The 21815-nt window shown below is 36.1% G+C and overlaps 2 protein-coding genes across 2 annotated transcripts in view; one reads left to right on the forward strand and one right to left on the reverse strand.

The window, feature by feature from the left end:
* Positions 1 to 21815, reverse strand: part of LOC136812278 (uncharacterized) — a 277042-nt gene that overhangs the window by 145072 nt on the left and 110155 nt on the right. The gene's annotated exons all lie outside the window — the stretch shown is intronic.
* On the forward strand, positions 11951 to 17593 carry LOC136812291 (uncharacterized). Its single transcript, XM_067068784.1, has 4 exons — positions 11951 to 12250; positions 12708 to 12961; positions 13755 to 13959; positions 17361 to 17593. Exons 1-4 carry the CDS (start codon positions 12163 to 12165, stop codon positions 17507 to 17509), a joined length of 696 nt encoding a protein of 231 aa, XP_066924885.1. The 5' UTR covers positions 11951 to 12162; the 3' UTR covers positions 17510 to 17593.

Raw genomic sequence — 21815 nt, forward strand, 5'->3', positions numbered from 1 at the left:
AGGGTGTTCCTACTCATTGAGTTTAAAGCCCGAAGGGCTAGAGTAGAATCTCTACCCATTCCCAGGCAAGAAAAAGTGAAGCTAGAACGGATTGTATCTAGCGGTTTCTTTGTTTTTGAGGATTGCATTTTTTGAAATCTAGCGATAGATTTTACTTTCAATCCGGCGTTGGTGTAAAAACCACACGTTGGCGTCCTGGATGGGAAATAAGTGGTTTCATTTTCCATTCAGGAGTGTCGTGTCTAGCCCTTCGGGCTTGGAAGTCAGTGCTCCTGCCCCCTCCCTTTAAGACAATAGAGGTTACGACTCTTAATTAAGGAAGATCGATTAAAAGTAACAATGCAATGCGTTCGATTCTTTACAAGCACTTAATTTTCATTATTTTTGAAAATGAAAAAAAGAATTGTCATTTCAAAGTCATTAACGACGATTAGCCAAATGAAAATGGATGGACTTAGATAATGATTATCTTCCCTTTTGGTAAGGAGGGACTTTTTGATTCTTGGAATTTTTGTTGGCCCATCAAATGTTTTCTAACTACATAGTTAATAGCTTGTTAATTATGCCGATGAATTGGCAGAAAAGGTATCAATTGTTAATTTGATTACAAAGCTATAATTATCCTTTATTAGGCTACATGTCATGCAGGCTATGTAGTTGCTAAATAAATTTGTGCTTTTCAGTTATGAGATTCAACGATTTTCAATAAAACTATGGCGAATAAATTTAACACACATAGATTAACTTTTTGTATAGTAGTTTTTTTTTGGTTTTGCAAAATTTTCTGGAGGGGACACGTTTCCAGGGGCAGATTTCCCGGGAGCTACTTTTCAGAAGGCTTATTCTTTCGGGGGCAAATTTTATGTCAATATTATTTTAATCTTCATCCTCGTAGTTTTATTTCTCTTAAGAATACAGCTGTTACACAACGTCGCTTTAACGTTCAGCTAACGTTGCAATTGTATGAATGCCATTGATGTTCATTTATGTTGTTTTGAACATTTTTATCTGCTGGGATGCAAAAAGTTCATTGGAAATTTAAAGTCTAAGAGTGCAATGAAGTCAATTAAACCTATAAACAATATCAGAGTTGTTGAAAAAATTCCAGCTACTCAATTCCATATAGCTTATATTAGACGTCACCCGCGCTTTTTCCACGCAATTAACACGCAATAGACGATATCGCGTTTAGAAAAATGCAATGCATTCTGGTTTCTCGGGGACCCTCAAGGGAATTATAATCTATTCCAGATCATTATATAATCGACATTATAATTCCTTTGAGAGTCCCCGAGAAACCAGAATGCATTGCATTTATCTAAACGCGATATCGTCTCTTAACGTCTATTCCACTTTGCGACTTTTTCGGGCTCTAAACATTCGACTTTTTGACGTCACCTATAGCATGTGAAGCTCTAGCCTATACTATACGTCACGGCTTTTTTTCTACGCTGTAACTTCTATTCCACTTTGCGACTTTTTCGAATGTTTTGAGCCCAGGTTTTTCGGGCTCTAAATATTCGATTTTTTGACGTCACTTTAAACGTTTGAAGCTCCTGCAGTAACAAAAAAATCGAATTTGCGTCAAAACACTTGAAAGGCTTCTATTTTTTGAAAATCGTCAAAGTGGAACTCAATAAGAAACGGGATGAAAAATCCCGGTTTTTGCTGAGGTACTCGCTAGCGAAGCTCCTGCACTGAACTGCCACTTTACCAGATCCAGAAATGCTTGTCATACAAATCAAGAAGTTTCCAGTGTCAAAACTGTACCAAAATCGCACCACAGGTAATGGAAAGGTATAATTCAAATGAAACATCAAAAATTGAAGGATTCAAAAACGAAATCAAAGCTTGTGAGAATATAATGAAAAGGCAAGACGAAGAAATAAACCATTTGAAAGCACAAGACGTCAATGTTATGGTCAACGAAATGAAAGAAACTATCGATACCAGAATAACCACGCTTGAAAAGAAGATTGAAAGCATCATCGAAAAGAAAGAAGAGAAAAGACCACCAATGAGCTACGCTAAAATCACATCCAAACACATCGAGAAAAACATTGGAGATGCGATTCGAAAAGAAAAACAGGAGGAGCAGCTGATTCGATCTACAGCACGCAACCTAATTTTTTCATGGGATTGATGAATCGACAGATGAAACTGAAGAAGAAACAAAAAATCAAGACGAAGATTTATCCATGACAAAATTATTGGTCAGCGGCTCCATCTGAGGAATATAAAGATTACCGAGACGCAGCGGATCGGGAAATTTACGAAAGAAAGAGAAGATAAAGCGAGATACCGACCAATTAAAGTCACATTTACGAACGAAGAGGACAAGAACACAGTGTTGCAAGCAATAACAAAAGAAAAAGGCTTTCCTTACCGAGTGACAGAGGATTTGACCAAAAATGAAAGACAGATAATTAAAGAATGGTGTAAGGAAGCCGAAAAAATGAATGCTAAAATCAAGGAAGACAACACAAAATGGAAAGTCCGGGGGAGCCCGCGAAAAAAACTCTATTTCTATTTCAAAAAGATCATTGTAAAAAGTACGAGCGGTTTATAGAGGCTCATGTGTCTTCACGGTGGCCTGCAAACCTGTAAAGCTTTATTATTAAAAAGCAAAAAAATTGAATTTGCGTGAAAACATTTGAAAGGCTTCTTTTTCAGAAAGTCATCAAAGTGGAAATCACCAAGAAACGGAATGAAAATTTTTGGTGTTCGGCGAGGTGCTCGCTAAATTCCATAAAAGTGACGTAAAACTCTAATACACATTCGGCTTGCACTAAACATCAAAACAACGTCTATTCGACGTTCTTAACATCCATATGACGTTGAAACAATGCTTTTTAAAGTGGCTTCTTCCTCAAACACAGGAAGTTTAATTTACGCTTTTTTAATTTCGCTTGGCGAAAGAATTAAAATTGCCTTTCTGCGGTGGGACTGAATTTGGAGGAAAAAATCTTCTGTCTATAACTATAAGTGATACCAACCTTCCTATTATTCATCTCCGAAGAAGGGTGTCAGATTAGACGAGGGATGTCGATTACCGAACCTGATCGAACACCTATCGGGCTTTATAAAAGATTTTTGATAAGTTTAATATTAGTTTTTTGTCCAATAAAGTTTGATTTGTGTTCGCTGAGTTTGGTATGTAAACGATCCAGCTTTTCCCTTGTCTGTACACAGACCCAGTATCTACGGCTTATTTCATTGCCGTAGAGGGTCTGTTGTCATTGTCTTTGCTCATGACCTTTTTTCAAAATACCTGAGATATATTACGGTATCTAAGAAATCCAAAACAATTGGGGAATACAGAGACTTCTCCTAGTCCTTGGCATGTGACTCAATGTGGGAGGGTCGACAGCTTCAGTAGCTTTAGTAGTATGGCATTATAGAAATGCCATTACTTTTCCTTCTGTAGACGGATATCCGTCCAGTTGAGATACAAATATATCATTTCCGTCTTGCCAGTAAGAGGGTTTTTGGTTCAAGTGACCATCTAATCCTAAAGTTTCCGTCCATATTCACAAAACCTAGTTGCAACACTGTTTAATATATGACATATAAAGTTATTATTTGAGAAATATCCTATGAAGCCTCTAGGATGAACTCAACTGGCAAGTTTAATTAATCCCATTTAAAAAGTTTCAATGGAGACATTGTTGTGATTTCCTAAAAGGGCCATTAATCGGTTCGGTAATAATACATATAATATTGATTCTTCTTCTTATGTCAATTTGTAGCTGGTGGGAAAATTTAAGTGATAGGTGGTAAATAAATCCCCAAATTCTATCTTGACCGAAGTCTTGTATATTTTGTGTAAAACTCTATTTATTGGCATCACATTTCACGCGTCTTCGTCGTATAATGTTCAAATATCAAGCGAAATTTTCTACTTTAAGTCGTCTTGTTGTGATTTACATCGGGTTAGTTTTCCACAGGACGTCGCATGTTTCGTCTTATAATAAATTTGTAGCATCAACAATCAGATTAAAATTCGATTTATGAAATGATAAGACCAAAAATAAAAAAAGTTGGTCGATGTAGGAAGTGTAATATGTCTTGATAATAGACTCGAAAGTAAAAACACAATAGCAGTCTTTATAGTATATTATTGCTGCGCCTATAGATAAGGTAGAAAGCTGGTTGTTCGTATTGTACGTGTAGTTTTTTTACTTGAATCTTTATAAGTTTGGAGTTTGAGCAGACAATTTCATAAATCATTAAAAAAATTGACAATGGCGTATGCTGCATAAAAATACCTCGGTGGTGAAATTAATTTTGATTTGAAGATTTACAGAAGCGGTATTTTTTCAATAAATTCAAAACTGAAGAAGAAAAGTGAAAAGTAAGAACATGGAGTATAATGATAGGAAATCCTCTTTCTCGAACTTGCGAGGGGGAGTATTCGTTCCATATCATGAAAGCCAAAAGGAGTACTAGTTTGTGAGTGGTGATGGGTGTGTCCGAGCTAAAAAGCAAAAAATAAGAGATAACATGACACGAGATAACATTTTTTGATGTTTGTGGGACCTTTCAAAAAATATACCTTTCTTCCTTACAGAACTTTGCTCCAATTTTCAGGGAAACATGACTTTTGGATCCTTTCAGAGAGTAGATTTGATTTTCGTTAACCTTTTGAGAAATTCCTAAGGTTTGAGAAAAAGGTACGCATACCACTCGCACATATCATTTGACGCTATTGCCCCATTTGCCCCTCTAAAAGAAAATCAATCTCTAATACCCAGTAGTAGGAAAGACATTGTGACGGATAGAATTATGTTGCTGGAAATTTTCATTCTTTTATCTTTAGGGATCGCTCTGGATAGTGACCTTTTTAGCCTCAAAGAGATTTTAGAGTAACCGAAGTGGCTGTGGGCTAGATTAGCCTTTGAAAGCACTATTACATATGGATTCATTAGAAGAGGCTAGAGATGATAAATACAATGAAAAACATATTCAAGATCGAAAGACTTGGTTTATATCAGAGTAAGTTTATTATCATACAATTCGAAATAAACATGCATGGTAGCTATCACGTCTTAAACACCCCTGTCTCACTGCCCTGGTGAAACTCTTCCACACAGCGGGGATTAAAATTTCTATTGAAATCTCAATTCTATCGTTCCAAGAATAAAAAGTCCAGTGGGGATGGTTTTGGAGTGCAATTATTAAAGACTGAATTTCGAATGGGGATGTAATCAAAGTTAATTTGCCAGTGGGGCCAAAATTCTAGGGTATTTTTCCCACCGGGGGCGAAATTGTTCCCAAATTTTCCAGTGGAGTGGGGATCCCAGCGGGTCTGTGACACAGGGGTGTTGAAATAAATCAACGTTTCGATGAACCTGAATGGGACTAATATGCCCTTATTACCGATTTTATGTATGTGTATTTTTCTGCGACGGAGACGGTAAGGTTCTAATTTGTCAACATCCTAATCAACTGAGGACGACGGTAAATCAAACCTTTTACCGTCCTCGAATTTTCAGGTCAGAACTGCGGATTGTTCCAAATCGCTTCAGTCACTTTATCGTCCTCGAGACTAGAGAGACTAAACCTACCCAAAAAAAAAGGCATAGGCCTCATAGCTATGAGGATCACAGCGCATAAATTAAATTTAAATGCTAAAGAAAATACTATACTATCAAAAATAAATAATATAGTAAAGTCTTAGTGGAAAATACTAGTCGAAAATAATATCATCAATGTAAACAATCAAGGGGCAATTTTCACAGAATAAATCAACTTTCTCCATTCCAATTTATTCATAGCTAAATCATGCCAAACATTAGGATCTATTCCAGATTTTTTCATACATTTATTCAAAGATCGACCGTAGGTGTACCTCGGAGCACCACGAGGACGTTTCGCACGAACCCAACATGATAACATTTTCCTTGGAAGACGATTCCAGGGCATTCGTATAACATGACCAGCCCATCTAAGTTGTTGACGACAAATATAGGTATCGATAGACTCCAACGAGAGCCTTTCTAACAACTCTGAAGTGCGTTTATGATCACGGAGGGACACGCGACATATATTTCGAATACATCGTCGATGAAACGATCTGAGCTTATTCAAAAGTTTCTCGGTCAAACACCAACATTCAACACCATATAACAAGATGGGCAATATGAACGTTTGATAAACATTTGCTTTCACTCGAACGTTTATTTTTGAAGATGAGAACAAAGAATTTCTGATCATGCCGAACGCATTGCTAGCCTTTTGTATTCTGCGATCAACATCAAGGTTATCTGAAGAGTCACAACTGATAACACTTCCAAGATATGTGAATTCCTGTACGATGGGAATGAATCGGTTACCGAATTCTATGTTTGATAGGTCGACTTGATCAAAGGTAGACGGGTCTTCATACAAACAAGGCGGCTTGGAACAGAAAAGAACGACAGACTTTGAGTCGGGAGGTCCTGAATGGACTTCCATCCCAAACCTTTGAAAGTGAGTCATGCAGAGCGGTATCCCTTGAGTGACGTCTTCTCTTGTATCAAATATAAGAGCTGTATCGTCAGCGTACTCTGAATCATTGACTTCATACTCCTCCCCGTATGCGCGATAGCTGCGACCAGTCATCTTAGCCAGTGGCGGCCTGGAAGGGGGTGCAGGGTGTGCAGTGCACCACCCAGAAAGATCTGAGAGGGGCGCCAAAAGAGCTTTCGAAGGGGGCGCCAAAATTGTTTGATGTTTAATTGGGCAATTTGGCGCCCTTCGGCACGTTTATAGCGCCTTCTATGAGTACAATGTTAATTTTTTTTCGCATGCGGCGCTTTATTTTACCCTCTTGCATCCTTTCTCTCTTTAGTTTTTTCAAAACTTTTATCAATATTGAATCAGAATAGAGAAATGTTGTGTATCCACCAGGGGTTAAAGAGAATGCTCACCCCCCCAAAATGAGAGATTGCCAAAATGATCAAAACTTGTTGATTATCGCTGACTGACTAACTTTCTCCGTTTTAGAAGATCTTTTAAGCTTTTTAACCTTTCTTATACCAAAATTTTTTGACTGCGGCGCCACAATTACAAGGAACCCTTCCTCCCAACTTCGGAATTTTTGGGGCCTCTTTCAGCCATTGATCTTTAATAGAGAGTAAAGTAAGACCAGCGGTGCAAAAGTTTAAAGATTATCTGGTAATTTTTCTGATAAGAATTTTAGAAAGCAAAAACATAGACTAAATCGACTTACCAGGTATAAAATTTCCATTTCAAAGATTAGGGGCGTTACTTTCAAACAGTCACTGCTCTTACAGTTTAATATTTTCACTTAATGATGAAGGGCGCAAATAAGGACAAAAATACCAGGGGCGCCAATTTCATAGTTTGCACCACCAAGAAATTTAAGCCAGGCCGCTACTGCTATTCAAGCATTGTATACTTCTTCCAAAGCAAAGGTTGTATCGCCTGATGGGGATACAGATATTTTTAATATTCAAGCAGGAGTTCTTCAAGGAGACACTCTTGCTCCTTTTCTTTTTATAGTTGTTTTGGATTATGTTTTAAGAATTTCTGTTGATACTTTTAACAAAAAAGGAATTCAAATTAAAACGCCCAAGGGCACACGTGACCCTGGCTTGTTTGTGACTGATCTGGATTTTGCTGATGACCTCGCACTTGTTGCAGAAAGTATTCAAAATCTCGAAATTCTACTCCATTCTTTAGAAACTGCAGCAAGTCAGGTCGGTCTTTACTGTAACGAGAAAAAAACAGAATATCTTTGCTCCTCTGAAAATTTTCTCCCTTTATTTTCTTTGAAAGGTGTTGACATTAAAAAAAGTAATCGATTTCAACTACTTAGGCTCTCTTATCAACAGTTCTGATAGCGACTTTAAAACCAGGAAAGCACTTGCGTGGAAAGCTTGAAATAAGCTCAACAAAATCTGGCAATGTGATCTTGACAATAACCTCAAGCTGAAAACTTTCAAGTGTCTTGTGGAGCCCATTCTTCTTTATGGTTCTGAAACCTGGACCATGACAAAATCTATGGAGAAAAGTCTTGATGGGTGTTATACCAATCTCCTAAAAAGGGTTCAAAATCTTGATTGGAGAGATCATCCCAACCTCGCCCAAATCTACCAAAGTCTCCCTAGAATCTCTTCTGTTCTTTTTTCCAGGAGGCTAACTTTCTCCGGCCATTGCTTCAGAGCAAAATCTGAAATCATTTCAGATATCTTATTGTGGTGCCCTACTGGTCTTAGACGCTCAAGGAAGCGAACTTTCCTCGACAATTTGAGGCGGGAAACAGGGCTCGAGTTAGAAGAACTGAAAACAGTTATGTCAGACCGTGAGCTGTGGAAAGAGAGATACTCGGTATTTCCGACCTAACGGTCGAAGGATGATGATGATGAGAATCAAATCAATAACTCTTGAGCAAAGGCAACATGCCTTTCGGTAATTAGTTCTTACAAAGTAAACAAAGGATGGCGAAAAAAATGAGCATATTCATTTTTATTATAAGCATTTTCTTTATAAGAATCAAATCAATAACTCTTGATTGAAGGCAATATGCCTTTCGGTAATTAGTTCTTACAAAGTAAACAAAGGATGGCAAAAAAATTGAGCATATTTATTTTTATTATAAGCATTTTCTTTATAAGAATCAAATCAATAACTCTTAATTGAAGGCAATATGCCTTTCGGTAATTAGTTCTTACAAAGTAAACAAAGGATGGCAAAAAAGATGAGCATATTTATTTTTATTATAAGCATCTACTTTATGAGAATCAAATCAATAACTCTTGATTGAAGGCAATATATCTTTCGGAAATTAGTTATTAGAAAGTAAACAAAGGATGGCAAAAAAGATGAGCATATTTATTTTTATTATAAGCATTTTCTTTATAAGAATCAAATCAATAACTCTTGATTGAAGGCAATATGCCTTTCGGTAATTAGTTCTTACAAAGTAAACAAAGGATGGCGAAAAAGATGAGCATATTTATTTTTATTATAAGCATTTTCTTTATAAGAATCAAATCAATAACTCTTGATTGAAGGCAATATATCTTTCGGTAATTAGTTATGAAAAAGTAAACAAAGGATGGATAAAAAGATGAGCATATTTTTTTTATTATAAGCATCTACTTTATAAGAATCAAATCAATAACTCTTGATTGAAGGCAATATATCTTTAGGTAATTAGTTATGAAAAAGTAAACAAAAGATGGATAAAAAAATGAGCATATTTATTTTTATTATAAGCATCTACTTTATAAGAATCAAATCAATAACTCTTGATTGAAGGCAATATATGCCTTTCGGTAATTAGTTATGAAAAAGTAAACAAAGGATGGATAAAAAAATGAGCATATTTATTTTTATTATAAGCATCTACTTTATAAGAATCAAATCAATAACTCTTGATTGAAGGCAATATGCTCTTTCGGTAATTAGTTATTAGAAAGTAAACAAAGGATGGCAAAAAGATGAGCATATTTATTTTTATTATAAGCATGTTACTTTATAAGAATCAAATCAATAAACTCTTGATTGAAGGCATATATCTTTCGGTAATTAGTCTTAAAAGTAAACAAAGGATGGAAAAAGATGAGCATATTTTTTTTTATAAGCATCTACTTTATAAGAATCAAATCAATAACTCTTGATTGAAGGCAATATATCTTTAGGTAATTAGTTATGAAAAAGTAAACAAAGGATGGATAAAAAAATGAGCATATTTATTTTTATTATAAGCATCTACTTTATAAGAATCAAATCAATAACTCTTGATTGAAGGCAATATATCTTTAGGTAATTAGTTATGAAAAAGTAAACAAAGGATGGATAAAAAATGAGCATATTTATTTTTATTATGAGCATCTACTTTATAAGAATCAAATCAATAACTCTTGATTGAAGGCAATATATCTTTCGGTAAATAAGTCTTACAAAGTAAACAAAGTATGGCGAAAAAGATGAGCATATTTATTTTTATTATAAGTGTCTACTTTATAAGAATCAAATAAATTTCAGAATTTTTGGCGTTTTCACTGTGATAACGTGTGAGCGATAACTTCTCTTTTTGAGATGTGAGCGACCGTCTATCCCATGTCATCTCAAAAGTAAAGTTGAAACCAAGCTTTCTTCCTCCAACTTAAATTTTATCGATAAAACGAATTTAAAATCTACACATGCGTAGTTTTGCTTACTTAGGGATATTTCGATAGGAAGCTCTGCGGCGCATTCTTAGCGACAGCTACTTGCTAGTATATGTCAATAATGACCTTCATTTTTAAGGAAATATTTAGTCGCATTTTTGCGAATCTTGTTTTGATTTAAACACGTTAAGGCCATTCGCTTGAAACTTTCAGTGTAAATACACCCTTATAATTACTACAGGAATGTCATAAAAGCTTGAAAAGTTTTGAGACTGGGGTGTCCGGAAAAGTAGTGTTAAATGTGGCCTGGGAAATAAATTAATTGTTGCTTGCACTTATCGGTAAAACAGATTCATGGTAAAATTTGTGGGTATTTAAATAACCTTTGGTAAAAACTAAATAGAGTTTTACGCCTTTTTTATAAAATTTAAAGGTCTCAATTCTTAAGATGCGTATGTCAAGATTACTTCTTTATTCATATCGGAAACACCCGCTACTGTTTTCGGGTGTTTCCGATAGGGAAAACGCATATTAAGAATAGACTGTTTCATAAATTACGTCACGAACATCACTTGCCTCGTATTCAAACAATTACCATAGTGATTATGTCCCTTGAGACATTGAATGATTCTTTTATGAACTGAAAGTAGTTTTAATAAAATCCGGGAGACAATCGCCATAGCAATATTTTGAAAACGAGGTAAGCGTTGCCCGTGACGTAATTTATGAAAAGGTATATTGAGGGTTTTTTCCTTTTTTGTTTTAAAACTTAAACATGTGAAACAGACTCGGTGGGATGCCCACTCTGCAGGAAAGTTTAACTCAAATTTCGTCCCCGTTGGGCAGTCCTTCTGGAAAATTGATTTTGTTTTGACCCCCACCATTTAAAATTCAATGTAAAAATTTCGCTCCAACGCCATTCCCCCTTTTTGGTCTGAGAACAAAAGAATCTCAATCGAGATTATGATAAAATTCCATCACCACTGTGGGAAGAAGTTTCACCGAGGCTGTGAGACAGGGGTGTCTTATGATCTCAATTTATTTTGCAAAAGAGTGTGTAACCATAAAAGATCGATAACTGAAAAATATCATGAACAATCAGTGTCGAAATATATTGGGAATTTTGATTAATTCCTCGTTTTCAGCAATTTAAAGTTCGGGCTAAAAAGTCGCTTTTGGGCAAATTGATAAATTTATTTGAATATATCGATTCGGAAGGAGTTTATAGACTTCCAGGCTATATTCTGAGCACTATTGGACCATTCTTGGACTTTTAGTTCCTCAGATTCTAAGGTTCTAAGTCTTAAGTCTAGCGTTAAAAGTCCAACCTAATATAGAGCGCTTCTAAATCGTTTGTGGTTGTAAGATTTTGTGGGAATTTCCCTTTTTTCTCAAATATTAAGACTTTGATTGTACTGAAATCTGAAAACACGAACTATATGAAGTAGGCTGAAAAGATACAAGAATGTGTTTAGGTTAATCTAAAGACTTTTGAACTGAAAGCAACGCTCGTCTGACCATGATAGCGCCGCAAGCTCTTGTCATCGTTCCGAATGACAGCAAAACACACACAGATTGAACTTTCAAATTTTCTGATAGATAGGCAAGCTATTTTGTATAATTATTTTGCTATATTTGAAAAAATTCCATCAAACATCTTGTAAATTGGTGATTAAAGCTTCGAACTTCTCTTTTTCCGAGACCACAAATGATTAAGAATAATCTTGGAAATGTTCCAGAGCAGCCTAATTCATTACCTAATAAGCTTCAACTAAGCAGATGAGATGGAGTTTTAATAAGATACTTTAATAATTGGTCATTTGGTAATAAAAATGACGCGTTCTTTAGAAAAAGTAACAAAATTGTTTTATTACTGGTTAACGACCAACCAAATCAAATAAGAGCTTGTAAAAACTCCATCTTGTCTCTTCCCAACCAAGAAAGAAACTTTCGTTTAATAACTACGTAAAATGGAAAGAGACGAATTTATGGCTACTGGAGATTTAATTTCAAAGTAAGCAAATCATTTACAAGAATAACAATGGACGAATCTCAAATACAACCGATACAACATCGCACCACCATTAAACCGAAGCATGACACATACAATGACGGGCTTTTTGGACTCGGTGAGATTTTTTTTCTGCGTCATATTTAACAATTACTTTATTTAACTTGTCTCGTGAAGCTACTTTAAAGTGGACTGGGCTCTAGGCCATCAGGGTCAACGTGCCAACTTGATGAGGCTAAATGAAGAACAACTTAAAGAACAACTTAAGAACAATACTAAGTCTGGAATGGCTTATGATTTTAACAATTTAAGGGTCAAAGTAATGAAATTGGCTAAAAAGCCTAAAAACCACAGCCTTGCTCTAAAAATAAGAGCAGGATAAAGAAAATTGAAGCTGGAAGCGCCAAGACAATAAGACAAACCGAGCCTCAATTGAAATTTACTGTTTCTTTTTTAAAAAAAAGTGTATATACGTGTGAGTGAGATTTGATTCTGAAAACTCGAATCCTTGATTTCATATTTTCATCTGCTTAAATAGCTTTCCACTTGAAATGATCTCTTTGAAACGTTTTCAGGTCTTCTTCAATTCTACATCGCAGTGGTTTTAATCGTTTATGGCATATCTGCGATTGCAGCATTTCGTACCTTTGCTGACGAGATGAGCAAAATATGTCTCATCTTTGCATTATGGGTAATCATTACTGGAATCATATCGTGTTTATCAGCCGAGTATCCAACGAAAAAACGATTGAATCAGCAAAATTTTGGATTTAATTTGTTGAGCATTTCATTATGTATTGCTCTTTTTGCTGGCTTCTTTGCTGGGATTGTAAGTTTTACCACTTTATTATCTTACCAAAGCTTCCATATTATTCAAAGGAGTTATAAGCTCTCTGGACAAATGGTTGCCCTTAATCCTTTAAGTACCAATGACAAGCAACTAGACATGGGCTATATAGGAGAGCGAAGCCCTCCGAAGTAATGCTCAATTTGAGTTAGAAATCGTTATTTTTGGTCTAACTCGTAGGAATTGGATTTGGGTTTCATGGTCAAGGAAAGTGAGTCTTTCCAGCGAGATTTAAGCCAAAAATCCAAAAAAAGAAATAATTTGACAAAAATTTGACAATTTGACACTTTTTTAAGATTTTGACCGTTTTTTGACCATTTTTGATCAACGAGTGAATCAAGAACCTCCAAAATTGGCCCTGCTCTACTTTATTCTGTCCTCTAGCGAATTAATTTCAAGTTTACTACTGGGCACCTTTCTATCATTCAGGCAGGTCTGCACAGCTTCTATTTCCTTTTAGATCCAGAGATATAAGCCTTTCAAGTTTGAACTAACTCTGGGTTGGTTGGCAGATGATGGGTATTGGATGTGAGGACTGGATCGAAATAAAATTTCCTTCAAAAATAAAAGATCCTTTTTTATAGTTTTCCTCTGGAAACTTTCGAAACTGAAACTTTTTCCTACAATAAATCGTGATTTTTCGATTTATTAAAGAGATTACTTTTTAAATTTTATGATCTTTTTAACCCTTAGAAAATTTTTTGAAGGTGAAGAGCGGTACTCGTCATCCACGTTCCATTTAAATTACATAATATTTTCTATTCATCTGTTTTAGATTGGTGGCATATATGATTATACGGATTGTATACGTACGCTTTCTGATTCATGCATGAAAATGCGCGCTACTGTCATTGCAACATTTTCGATTGTTTTGGTATTCTGTCAATTCATTATAGCGCATGCGCTTTGCATTATATGTTTCACGCGGGATTGCAATTGTCAAGAATGTCTGGATGATACAAAACCACCACATCTAGATCGTAAGTTTATTAAAAATGTGCTGATTAAAATCAATACACATGTGGCGTTTTGGTATAGCGGTCCTTGATCTTACTTACTGATGTTCGATTCCCATAAGCAGCGGCTCACTTGGTAAGACAATGAACCTTCTATCGGGTTAACCTATACCATGCGAGGGGAATCGAGTAGCCATTTCAAGGTGCTGACGGGACGCTTATTGAAAGCGTCTATAGTTACAAAAATGGGTCTCAAAACCTCCTGCAACTCAATCAAGTAAATGAAGATCTATCTATCTTCTGATCTATCAGCCTTCGCGACAATAAAAGCTTGGTAAGAGGTTTAAAGGGTTGAATGAGTTAAAATGAAATCGACCAATAAAGTGGCTTCAAAAGTCATTCAACCTTGATGAATTCGACCCCAACTCATTTTATTAATAGTTGATTGCGGTGCAGTGGGATTGATGTCTCTTAGGCGAAAATAAAAAAATGTTTCCGGAGACCGGCCGGGTGAAAAAAAAATTTCTTACCCGGTCGCAGACTGTGGGTTCATCTATATGGTTCATCATAAAGAAAATCAAGTTGACCGTTCAAGCTATCAAACGTCATTTGGTTAGATATTCCCGCCTGTAAGTTTTGTTCGTTAGTAGTTGATACATTAGAATTCAGGGCTTACTTCATACTGTTTGTACATAAAAGTTATCTTTAAAGTTCTATTTCAATGATCTTAAGTTATCAAAAATAGCAAAATAATCTTTTTCCGGCCGGCTGCATGGGAGCTTTTTTCCATCACCCGCATTCCGGAAGCACTACATTTTTTTATTTTCGCCTTATTTCGCTTTTTATGATTCTGATAGCACTCGCCAAATGATTGTACAACACCCCTCAGTAAAAGTGGTGCATGGGGTTCTGGGTACGAGATTGAAGGCTAGTTGTTATTATTATACCATTTTCCAAATTGAAAGACTCACAAAAATACGGAGTGTACCCACTATATTGTGTCACGATTTCTGCAGCACATTTTACTCTACTTTATATCTGTTTCAAATGTGAGCTAATTCAGATTTTGCCTCATCATGGTTAGCCTTCCAAATATCCTTATTGTGCTATTTCCGGGGGGGGGGGGGGGTACTAGGGCAAAATGGGTTACGGGGATGCTCCGCTGGTCAGGGTACCTTTTTTAACCTCCACGAGTCCCAGGTAGGGTCGCAAAAACACCAAAATAGAAAAATCAGTCCCTCGTAGGGTGCCTATTTTTGGAAAATTTGGGGAAAAAGTAGAACATTTGAGAAAATTTTGGAATTTTAGTCCCATTGAGGGTCACTTTTTTGGCAAATTTCGAGTCCCACGTAGGGTCCATTTTTCGAACCTCAGCGGAGCACCCCCGTCGGTCGACAAGGGTAGTACCCCCCCCCCCCGGGGGCTATTTGAGAATAAAATTTCTTTCATTTTTTAGCGTTTTACTGAGCACCCTCGATTCTCAACCTCATTTTACTGACCACCTTATCTTTTTGTCTACTCTGGATTTTAGCACTTGAAAAAGCAGACTCCCGTGGACTTTTTGGCCCAGCGCTAGCGATAGGGCCTTTCATTTGCAACTTTCCGTCCTCATCCTTCCGCTGTCTGTCCGTCCGTTTTGGTAGAAACGGCGCTTAAAACCAGTAACACACTTTTTAATTTTGCCGTCTGGAGAGGGAAAAGCTTGCTAAAGTCGGATACTGGCTATAAAAGATATATTTTCTGATTCCGCGCTCCTTCAAAACAATTTTCAAAACAAAACAAGATGGCGGTCGAAGTGAGGAGGTTGATTCATACTTTCTTGAACATTTTCTTTGCTTTAGTGGTCAAGAGACTTTCAAACCAAAGAAATTTTGTAATGATTTTTCTTTATAAACCTTTTTCAACATTCTGTCATATCTTATAGTCTTTGCTCAAGTTTTAATAAAGTTTTATGAGTGAAAATTCTACCTAAAATCACCTTCATTTTTTAGCTTCTTGTTTTCAAAAAGATTTTATTTTTAGGAAATAATGGCTTCCGATATAGAAATAAATAAACTGAAATGCAGCTGATGTGTAAAATTGAATAAGATTGGAACTTTTTTCTTGATGCGACACAAGAAAACAGTCACTTCTGGATATGTCGCTGTTTTACCAAAACAACAGTCAGTGGTGGGACGTGTGCGTGGTATGATTTTCAAAACTCAACAACAATAATTATTACAAGTTAACTGATTCTGGAATTTGGTAATGGACACTAAAATGGAGCTCGTGTGTAAATTCGAACAAGATTGGAACTTTTTCCATGATGTTACGCGTGAAAATGGTTATTTCTGGTTCTGTCTCGTTTGACGATTGGTGGCTTGATTTTTCAAACTCGACACAGAATTATTTCAAGTAAGCTGATTATGGAATTAAGTTATTGGAGACTAAAATGCAGCTCAATGTGTAAATTTGAACAAGATTGGGACTTTTTTTCATGATTCTACGTATATTAAATAAAATGGTCTTTTCAAAAATGGTCTCGACTGCGGTCGAGCAATGATGATGATGATGAAATAAAATGGCCCTTTCTGTTCTGGATCTGTCGCATTAAACGATCGGTGGCTTGATTTTTCAAACTCGACTCACATAATTATTTATTGTTTAAAAAGTATAAACTGATTCTGGAATTTGTTAATGGACACGAAAATGCAGCTCATGGGTAAATTTGAACTATATTGAAACATTTTTCATGGTTGCAACGCATGAACAGTGAAAATGATCATTTCTGGATCTGTCACATTAAACTGTTAACTCACATTAACCACATGAATTTTATTGGCCTGGATATGCAGACTGTAAACTATTTCACCGTCTAGTTTTTTAAAGATTATTTTTCTGGTTTACAGTCTGGTCCAACTAACATGCCTGCATGGATATTTCTCCCTGCATATGTGAGTGCACCTAATTGGTTAAAAAGCGCCCACTCACTATATATTTGCGGGTATTTTTTATATTTTTCTATGGGCGCGCATAATTTATGGAAATTTTCCACCTAGGACATTTTTATTCCAACCCCCCGCCGCTTATTAAGTTTTGAGATTTTTTCCAACCTCCCCCCCGCTTATTCCAAACCCCCCCCCCCCCGCTATTAGGTACCCGAGAGTATCAACCGTGAACCTGCGCCTGTAGACCCGGTTGGAATGGAGACCATTCAATAAAGTTTCAAGCGTCTAACTATTGAGAAGTACCGCGGTGACTTTGAAAATATTTTTCCTGTCTTTGATCAACATGGTCATACATTTGCTGTTTTGCACGCTCGTTTTCAACACGTTACTTTTCGCTGGGCCTTCACGCCCAACGGGCTTCTTGTTTATTTTCCAAACCACCCTCAACATAGAGGGCACAGACTATTTCTGGAATTCTCTCCAATTCTCCTTTTTTAGTTATTTTGAAGAAGAAGGTCAACCAGATACTTCAAAGCTTGCATTGGCGTAACAACCACTCAAACAGAAGTAACTGTGACGAAATGACAGAAGTTGGAACTTCACAACCAACTCAAACAGATTCACAAGATCGATCACGACCATCTTAGGACCCTAGCTGAATATCGATTGTATAGACAGAACCAAAGTTACAAATTAACAAAACGAACTCAGACACAAGTCTATAAACAAGACCAACCATGGTCTTCTGATTGGAGGGGGCTCCCCCAGGGGATGGCGTGACGCGTGAATGACCCTTTTTTCTGTCGTGAATACGTGAATTGGACTTTTTCAACGCGTGAATACGTGAATTGGGATATCCGCGTGAACGTGAAAGTAAGATTTTACCAGCGTGAATTCGTGAATTGAGATTTTTAGCGTGAACGTGAAAAACAAATTATTGTCTAAAACAAAACTGAATAAACCTAAATATGTAAAATTTTATTCTTGCTCGCTTCGCTCGCATAATCCTTGATATCATATTGACCTATTGCCATTGTAAAGTTATTCAAAATAATCAAAAATTGAAACAGAAACAAATATTTTTTCCTTATTTTTCTAAGGGCGCATTTTGTGATGCAAATATTGCATCCAGTGAGAGTGTTTTGAGCCAAAACAAAAAAGTCTAAATGAGAAAATTTTCTTCGTCGGCGCTAATGATGGTCGTCTTTCTGTAATCGTTTATATTGTTACTAAATGCAGTACACAAATGATACCGCATGAACTTGGAGACAGTGAAGGGTATTTGATTAAAATTCGATAATTTACAAAAGTAGATAGATAGTTCTAAAAAATTTTATATGATTGCATCATCGAACATTCAGAAAAAAACTCTTGTGACGCCGCACCGTGTAAGGCAGGTACGTCACTCGCCGTACCAGATTTGTACCAGTAAATGGTCAGTGTTGAAAATAATCAAAGATTCTGAATGAATTGTTTGACCAAACAAGGCATATTAGGGTAACAATAGTGTGTTAAGGCCGTTTTCTCAGACATGAAAGAGTGAAAATTGTCAAAACATTTTCCCGCTCGCTTCGCTCGCTTTTTCCTTTCCACAGCTTTTCTTCAATGAGACAGGGGGTCAAACTTTGGAATTTGCGTCCTCTGGTTGTACCACCTCTTTCAAGCTCGCGACTTTCCAGACCATGAATTTGGGCCAAACCTCGATTTAAATTTATTCTCAAAATAAAATATATTTTGGGCCTGCGACGAAGAAAATTCGGGGGCAAACCTTAAAGCTAAGGCTTAACTTTGCACTTACCTACCTTAAAAAGCAAATTCAGGCAGGGTTTATACCACCGTACGCCAGAGAGGTAGTTTTTTGTAACTTTGGCGTAATAGACGTGATAGACAGACCTTAAACATTGCCCTATGAAAGCACCAATAATTGTAGAGGTCTTAAAAGGTCGACGCTGTCGATAATAAGGTCAAAAAACTGCAGAAAACTTTACGTTGGCCATAAAAAGGTCAAATTTAGCCCAATAAGGTCACAATCGTTTAACAAAAGAATTAAAAGCAAAATCAGCGCGTGAACGTGAAAATGGTTTTTTTCGCGCGTGAATACGTGAATTGGCAAAAATTTTTGCGTGAATACGTGAATTGAGGGTCGGCTGGGGGGGGGGGCCTCTTGGAGGCATTCCTTAAAGATCAGCAATCTTTTTTGACGTGTTTTTGCACATTTTGGAAAGTTAATTTTGACTTTTAAAAGCTAAAACCAAAACTCTTAAACCACTCAACCAAATTTAAAGAGTTAGTTAGAGTTAAAAGTTAGACTATCCTCTTTCTAACAAAAGTATTTTCAGGGTCGTTCAAGTATCGATTTGGTCTCAAGAAGCCAACAAGTTCTCAGATGGCTCTCTGTCATTGAATTCTTTCTACGTTTCTGCCTTTTAATTTGATTGGTACGGCCTTTATCTAAGATCTCCGGTAATATTCATAGTTACTTTTTAGTTTGTCGAGTGCGCGCTGAATACACCTTTTCGACCGTAGCCGCCAATTGCCGCGCGGGCATTTTTTGTCCTTTTTACCACCCTAAGACCGTCCCAGTCTTTATTTCGCACCTAAAGACAATAGAAAAAAGTGTAAAAAAAAGTTTGGATCGAGTTTAGGGAGATAATCAAAAAATAATGTGGCACGCGCCCGACTGCGTGACTACGGTCGAAAAGCTGAATAGACTCCTTATATCTGTCTACACAGTACATATTTAAGTGGTTAACGGTGAGGACCTTGTGCATCATCCAAATATGGATGATTACCAATTATTCCCAATGCACAATCAATGTTTGTGGAATACACCGTATTTTCTCTACTTAGCGTTGCCCCTTAAAGATGAAGATGAAAACTTGAAATTAGTGGAGTGTTCAATTAGCACATCCCACTCTAAGGAGCGCCGCATCCTAAAGAGCGGCACTTTAATAAAAAAACACGGCAAAACTTGTGTAGCGTACAAATCCAGAAGTCCTTGAAAACAAAACTTTCCAATTTTTGAAAGAATGTATGTTATAGGACGTTTATAACGGGTACCTTACCTAAAATTATAAAACAAATTTTAAATAATGTAATATTCTTATCTTATCGGATCTTTCTGAGGAAGTACGGAAAAAATCCCTTATATAACCTCTCTATTTTCGAAAAAATATATACTAGATATTACAGAATAAAAACCCCTTAATTTTCATTTACTTTTAAGTGATCGTACCGGAATATTTACTTACATATTTGTGAGTTCTTGGAGCCTCCTACATAATAAATCCTCATGTTGCCAATAGCTTGTTTAATTGCTTGTTTAATAGCTTCATTGACGTATGTTGATTGAAGGAAAGCAATTAGCGAAGAAATAATGCACGTTGTAAAAGAATTTGATTAAATTCCACCACATTTGTTTCTGAAGAAGCATTTCTATTGGCGATTGCTTTTATCTCTTTCTTTAAAATTATTGTGTTGGAAAATAGTTCTGAATTAGTTATACTTCTAAATAAAGCAAAAACGTTTTGGATAAAGTATTACTATATTTCAGTCCTTTGGAATTTCTGTTTCCGAAAATTATCTGATGGAGCCGAAATCCAACATATCTAAAAGCAGACAAGGAAAAAGTTTAATGGTCAATGCGATACAAAGCAGTCATTTAGATCTAAGGACACTCAGGTATTTTAAGGCATGTCCAAATTTTGTGTAATTTTTAAACACCAAAAGCACTCGCCAAGAGGTGTTTATTCATACCTTTTTGGAAGCATATTAGGGTGTAGAATATGAAAAGTGCTGTTAAATAATTGTTTTGCTTGCCTAAATAAAGATATGAATAAATATTGCAAAAAATGTAAAAATGCTGACATTAGCAAAACTTATTTTTTGAATAACTTTTGATTGGCTTAACTTTAGATGCTGACATTTTCAAAATGCAAGAGAATATTGAAAAGCACATTTTTAAGTTTTGCTGACGTCAGCATTTTTATTTTTTTTGCATTATTTATCTATATATCTTTATTTAGGCAAACTAAACAAGTATCGAGCAGCACTTTTCATATTCTATACCCTGATACGCATCCAAAAAGGTATGAATGAACACCTCTTGGCGAGTGCTATTGGTGTTTAAAAATTACGGAAAATTTGGACATGCTTTAAAACGCCTGAGCAAAAATTATTTTATGGCAGGTGCAGGTCTAAATCAATGTTTGAAGTTTCTCTTTATTTGAAAGAAAGAGGGTTTTGTAACGTGTCATCGTTGGAGTTTTATTTAGATAGAGGGGGTAGAGAAAATTGTTTTGTAGACAAAATTTTAAGAAAGAAAAGAAGCATCCGGCGAGCCATTTTGAAATATCTGCCGTTCTTTGCCAGGTGGTTGATTCTTCTTTGAAACTGACCAGCACATCCCATTTTCTAGGATGGCTTGTTTTATTCAAATTATCTGCTGTTCGTTTACAGGAGAAGAGATCGTCGATGAACAACAGATAATATTTTTTTAGATGAAAGATATCAGCCTGTATTGTCTGTATCACCAGATAATAATTTTTAAATGATGGCGTATTCGATGGATAGCACATCGTATTTTCTAGGTCAGGTTAAATGAAAAACACTAACAGATAAACTTTCAATAAAGCGAGCCAGCAAGCGGTACAACAGATAAGAGAATGTACAAGGGTGGAACAGCAGATGAGAAAAGCGAAGGAAGGACAGAACTGCAAATTGAATACACTTTTTCTAGGAAGAGGAGGTTGATTTGGAACAACAGATTCAAATATCTATGAGAAGGGATCCTAAATTTAGTTTGACATTTTAAGAGAACAGCACATTGATATTTCTAGGAGCAAGAATTCCAAAGAATAGATCTTTTCATAACTTACGTCACAAACATCACTTGCGTAGTTTTGAGATTATTGCCATGGCGATTAATTCAAAGCGGATTTTTTTCAAACTACT

The sequence above is a fragment of the Clytia hemisphaerica genome, unplaced genomic scaffold (assembly GCF_902728285.1).
Source record: "Clytia hemisphaerica strain Z4C2 unplaced genomic scaffold, Clytia hemisphaerica genome assembly, whole genome shotgun sequence".
NCBI lineage: Eukaryota > Metazoa > Cnidaria > Hydrozoa > Leptothecata > Clytiidae > Clytia > Clytia hemisphaerica.

What these genes read in the sequence shown, in the direction of transcription:
- LOC136812291 (XM_067068784.1), top strand. Translation starts at nt 12,163, where the DNA reads ATGGACGAATCTCAAATACAACCGATACAACATCGCACCACCATTAAA. An exon ending in CTGGCTTCTTTGCTGGGATT is followed by an intron (nt 12,962 to 13,754) that starts GTAAGTTTTACC and finishes CATCTGTTTTAG; the next exon opens with ATTGGTGGCATATATGATTA. An exon ending in AAAACCACCACATCTAGATC is followed by an intron (nt 13,960 to 17,360) that starts GTAAGTTTATTA and finishes CTCCTTTTTTAG; the next exon opens with TTATTTTGAAGAAGAAGGTC.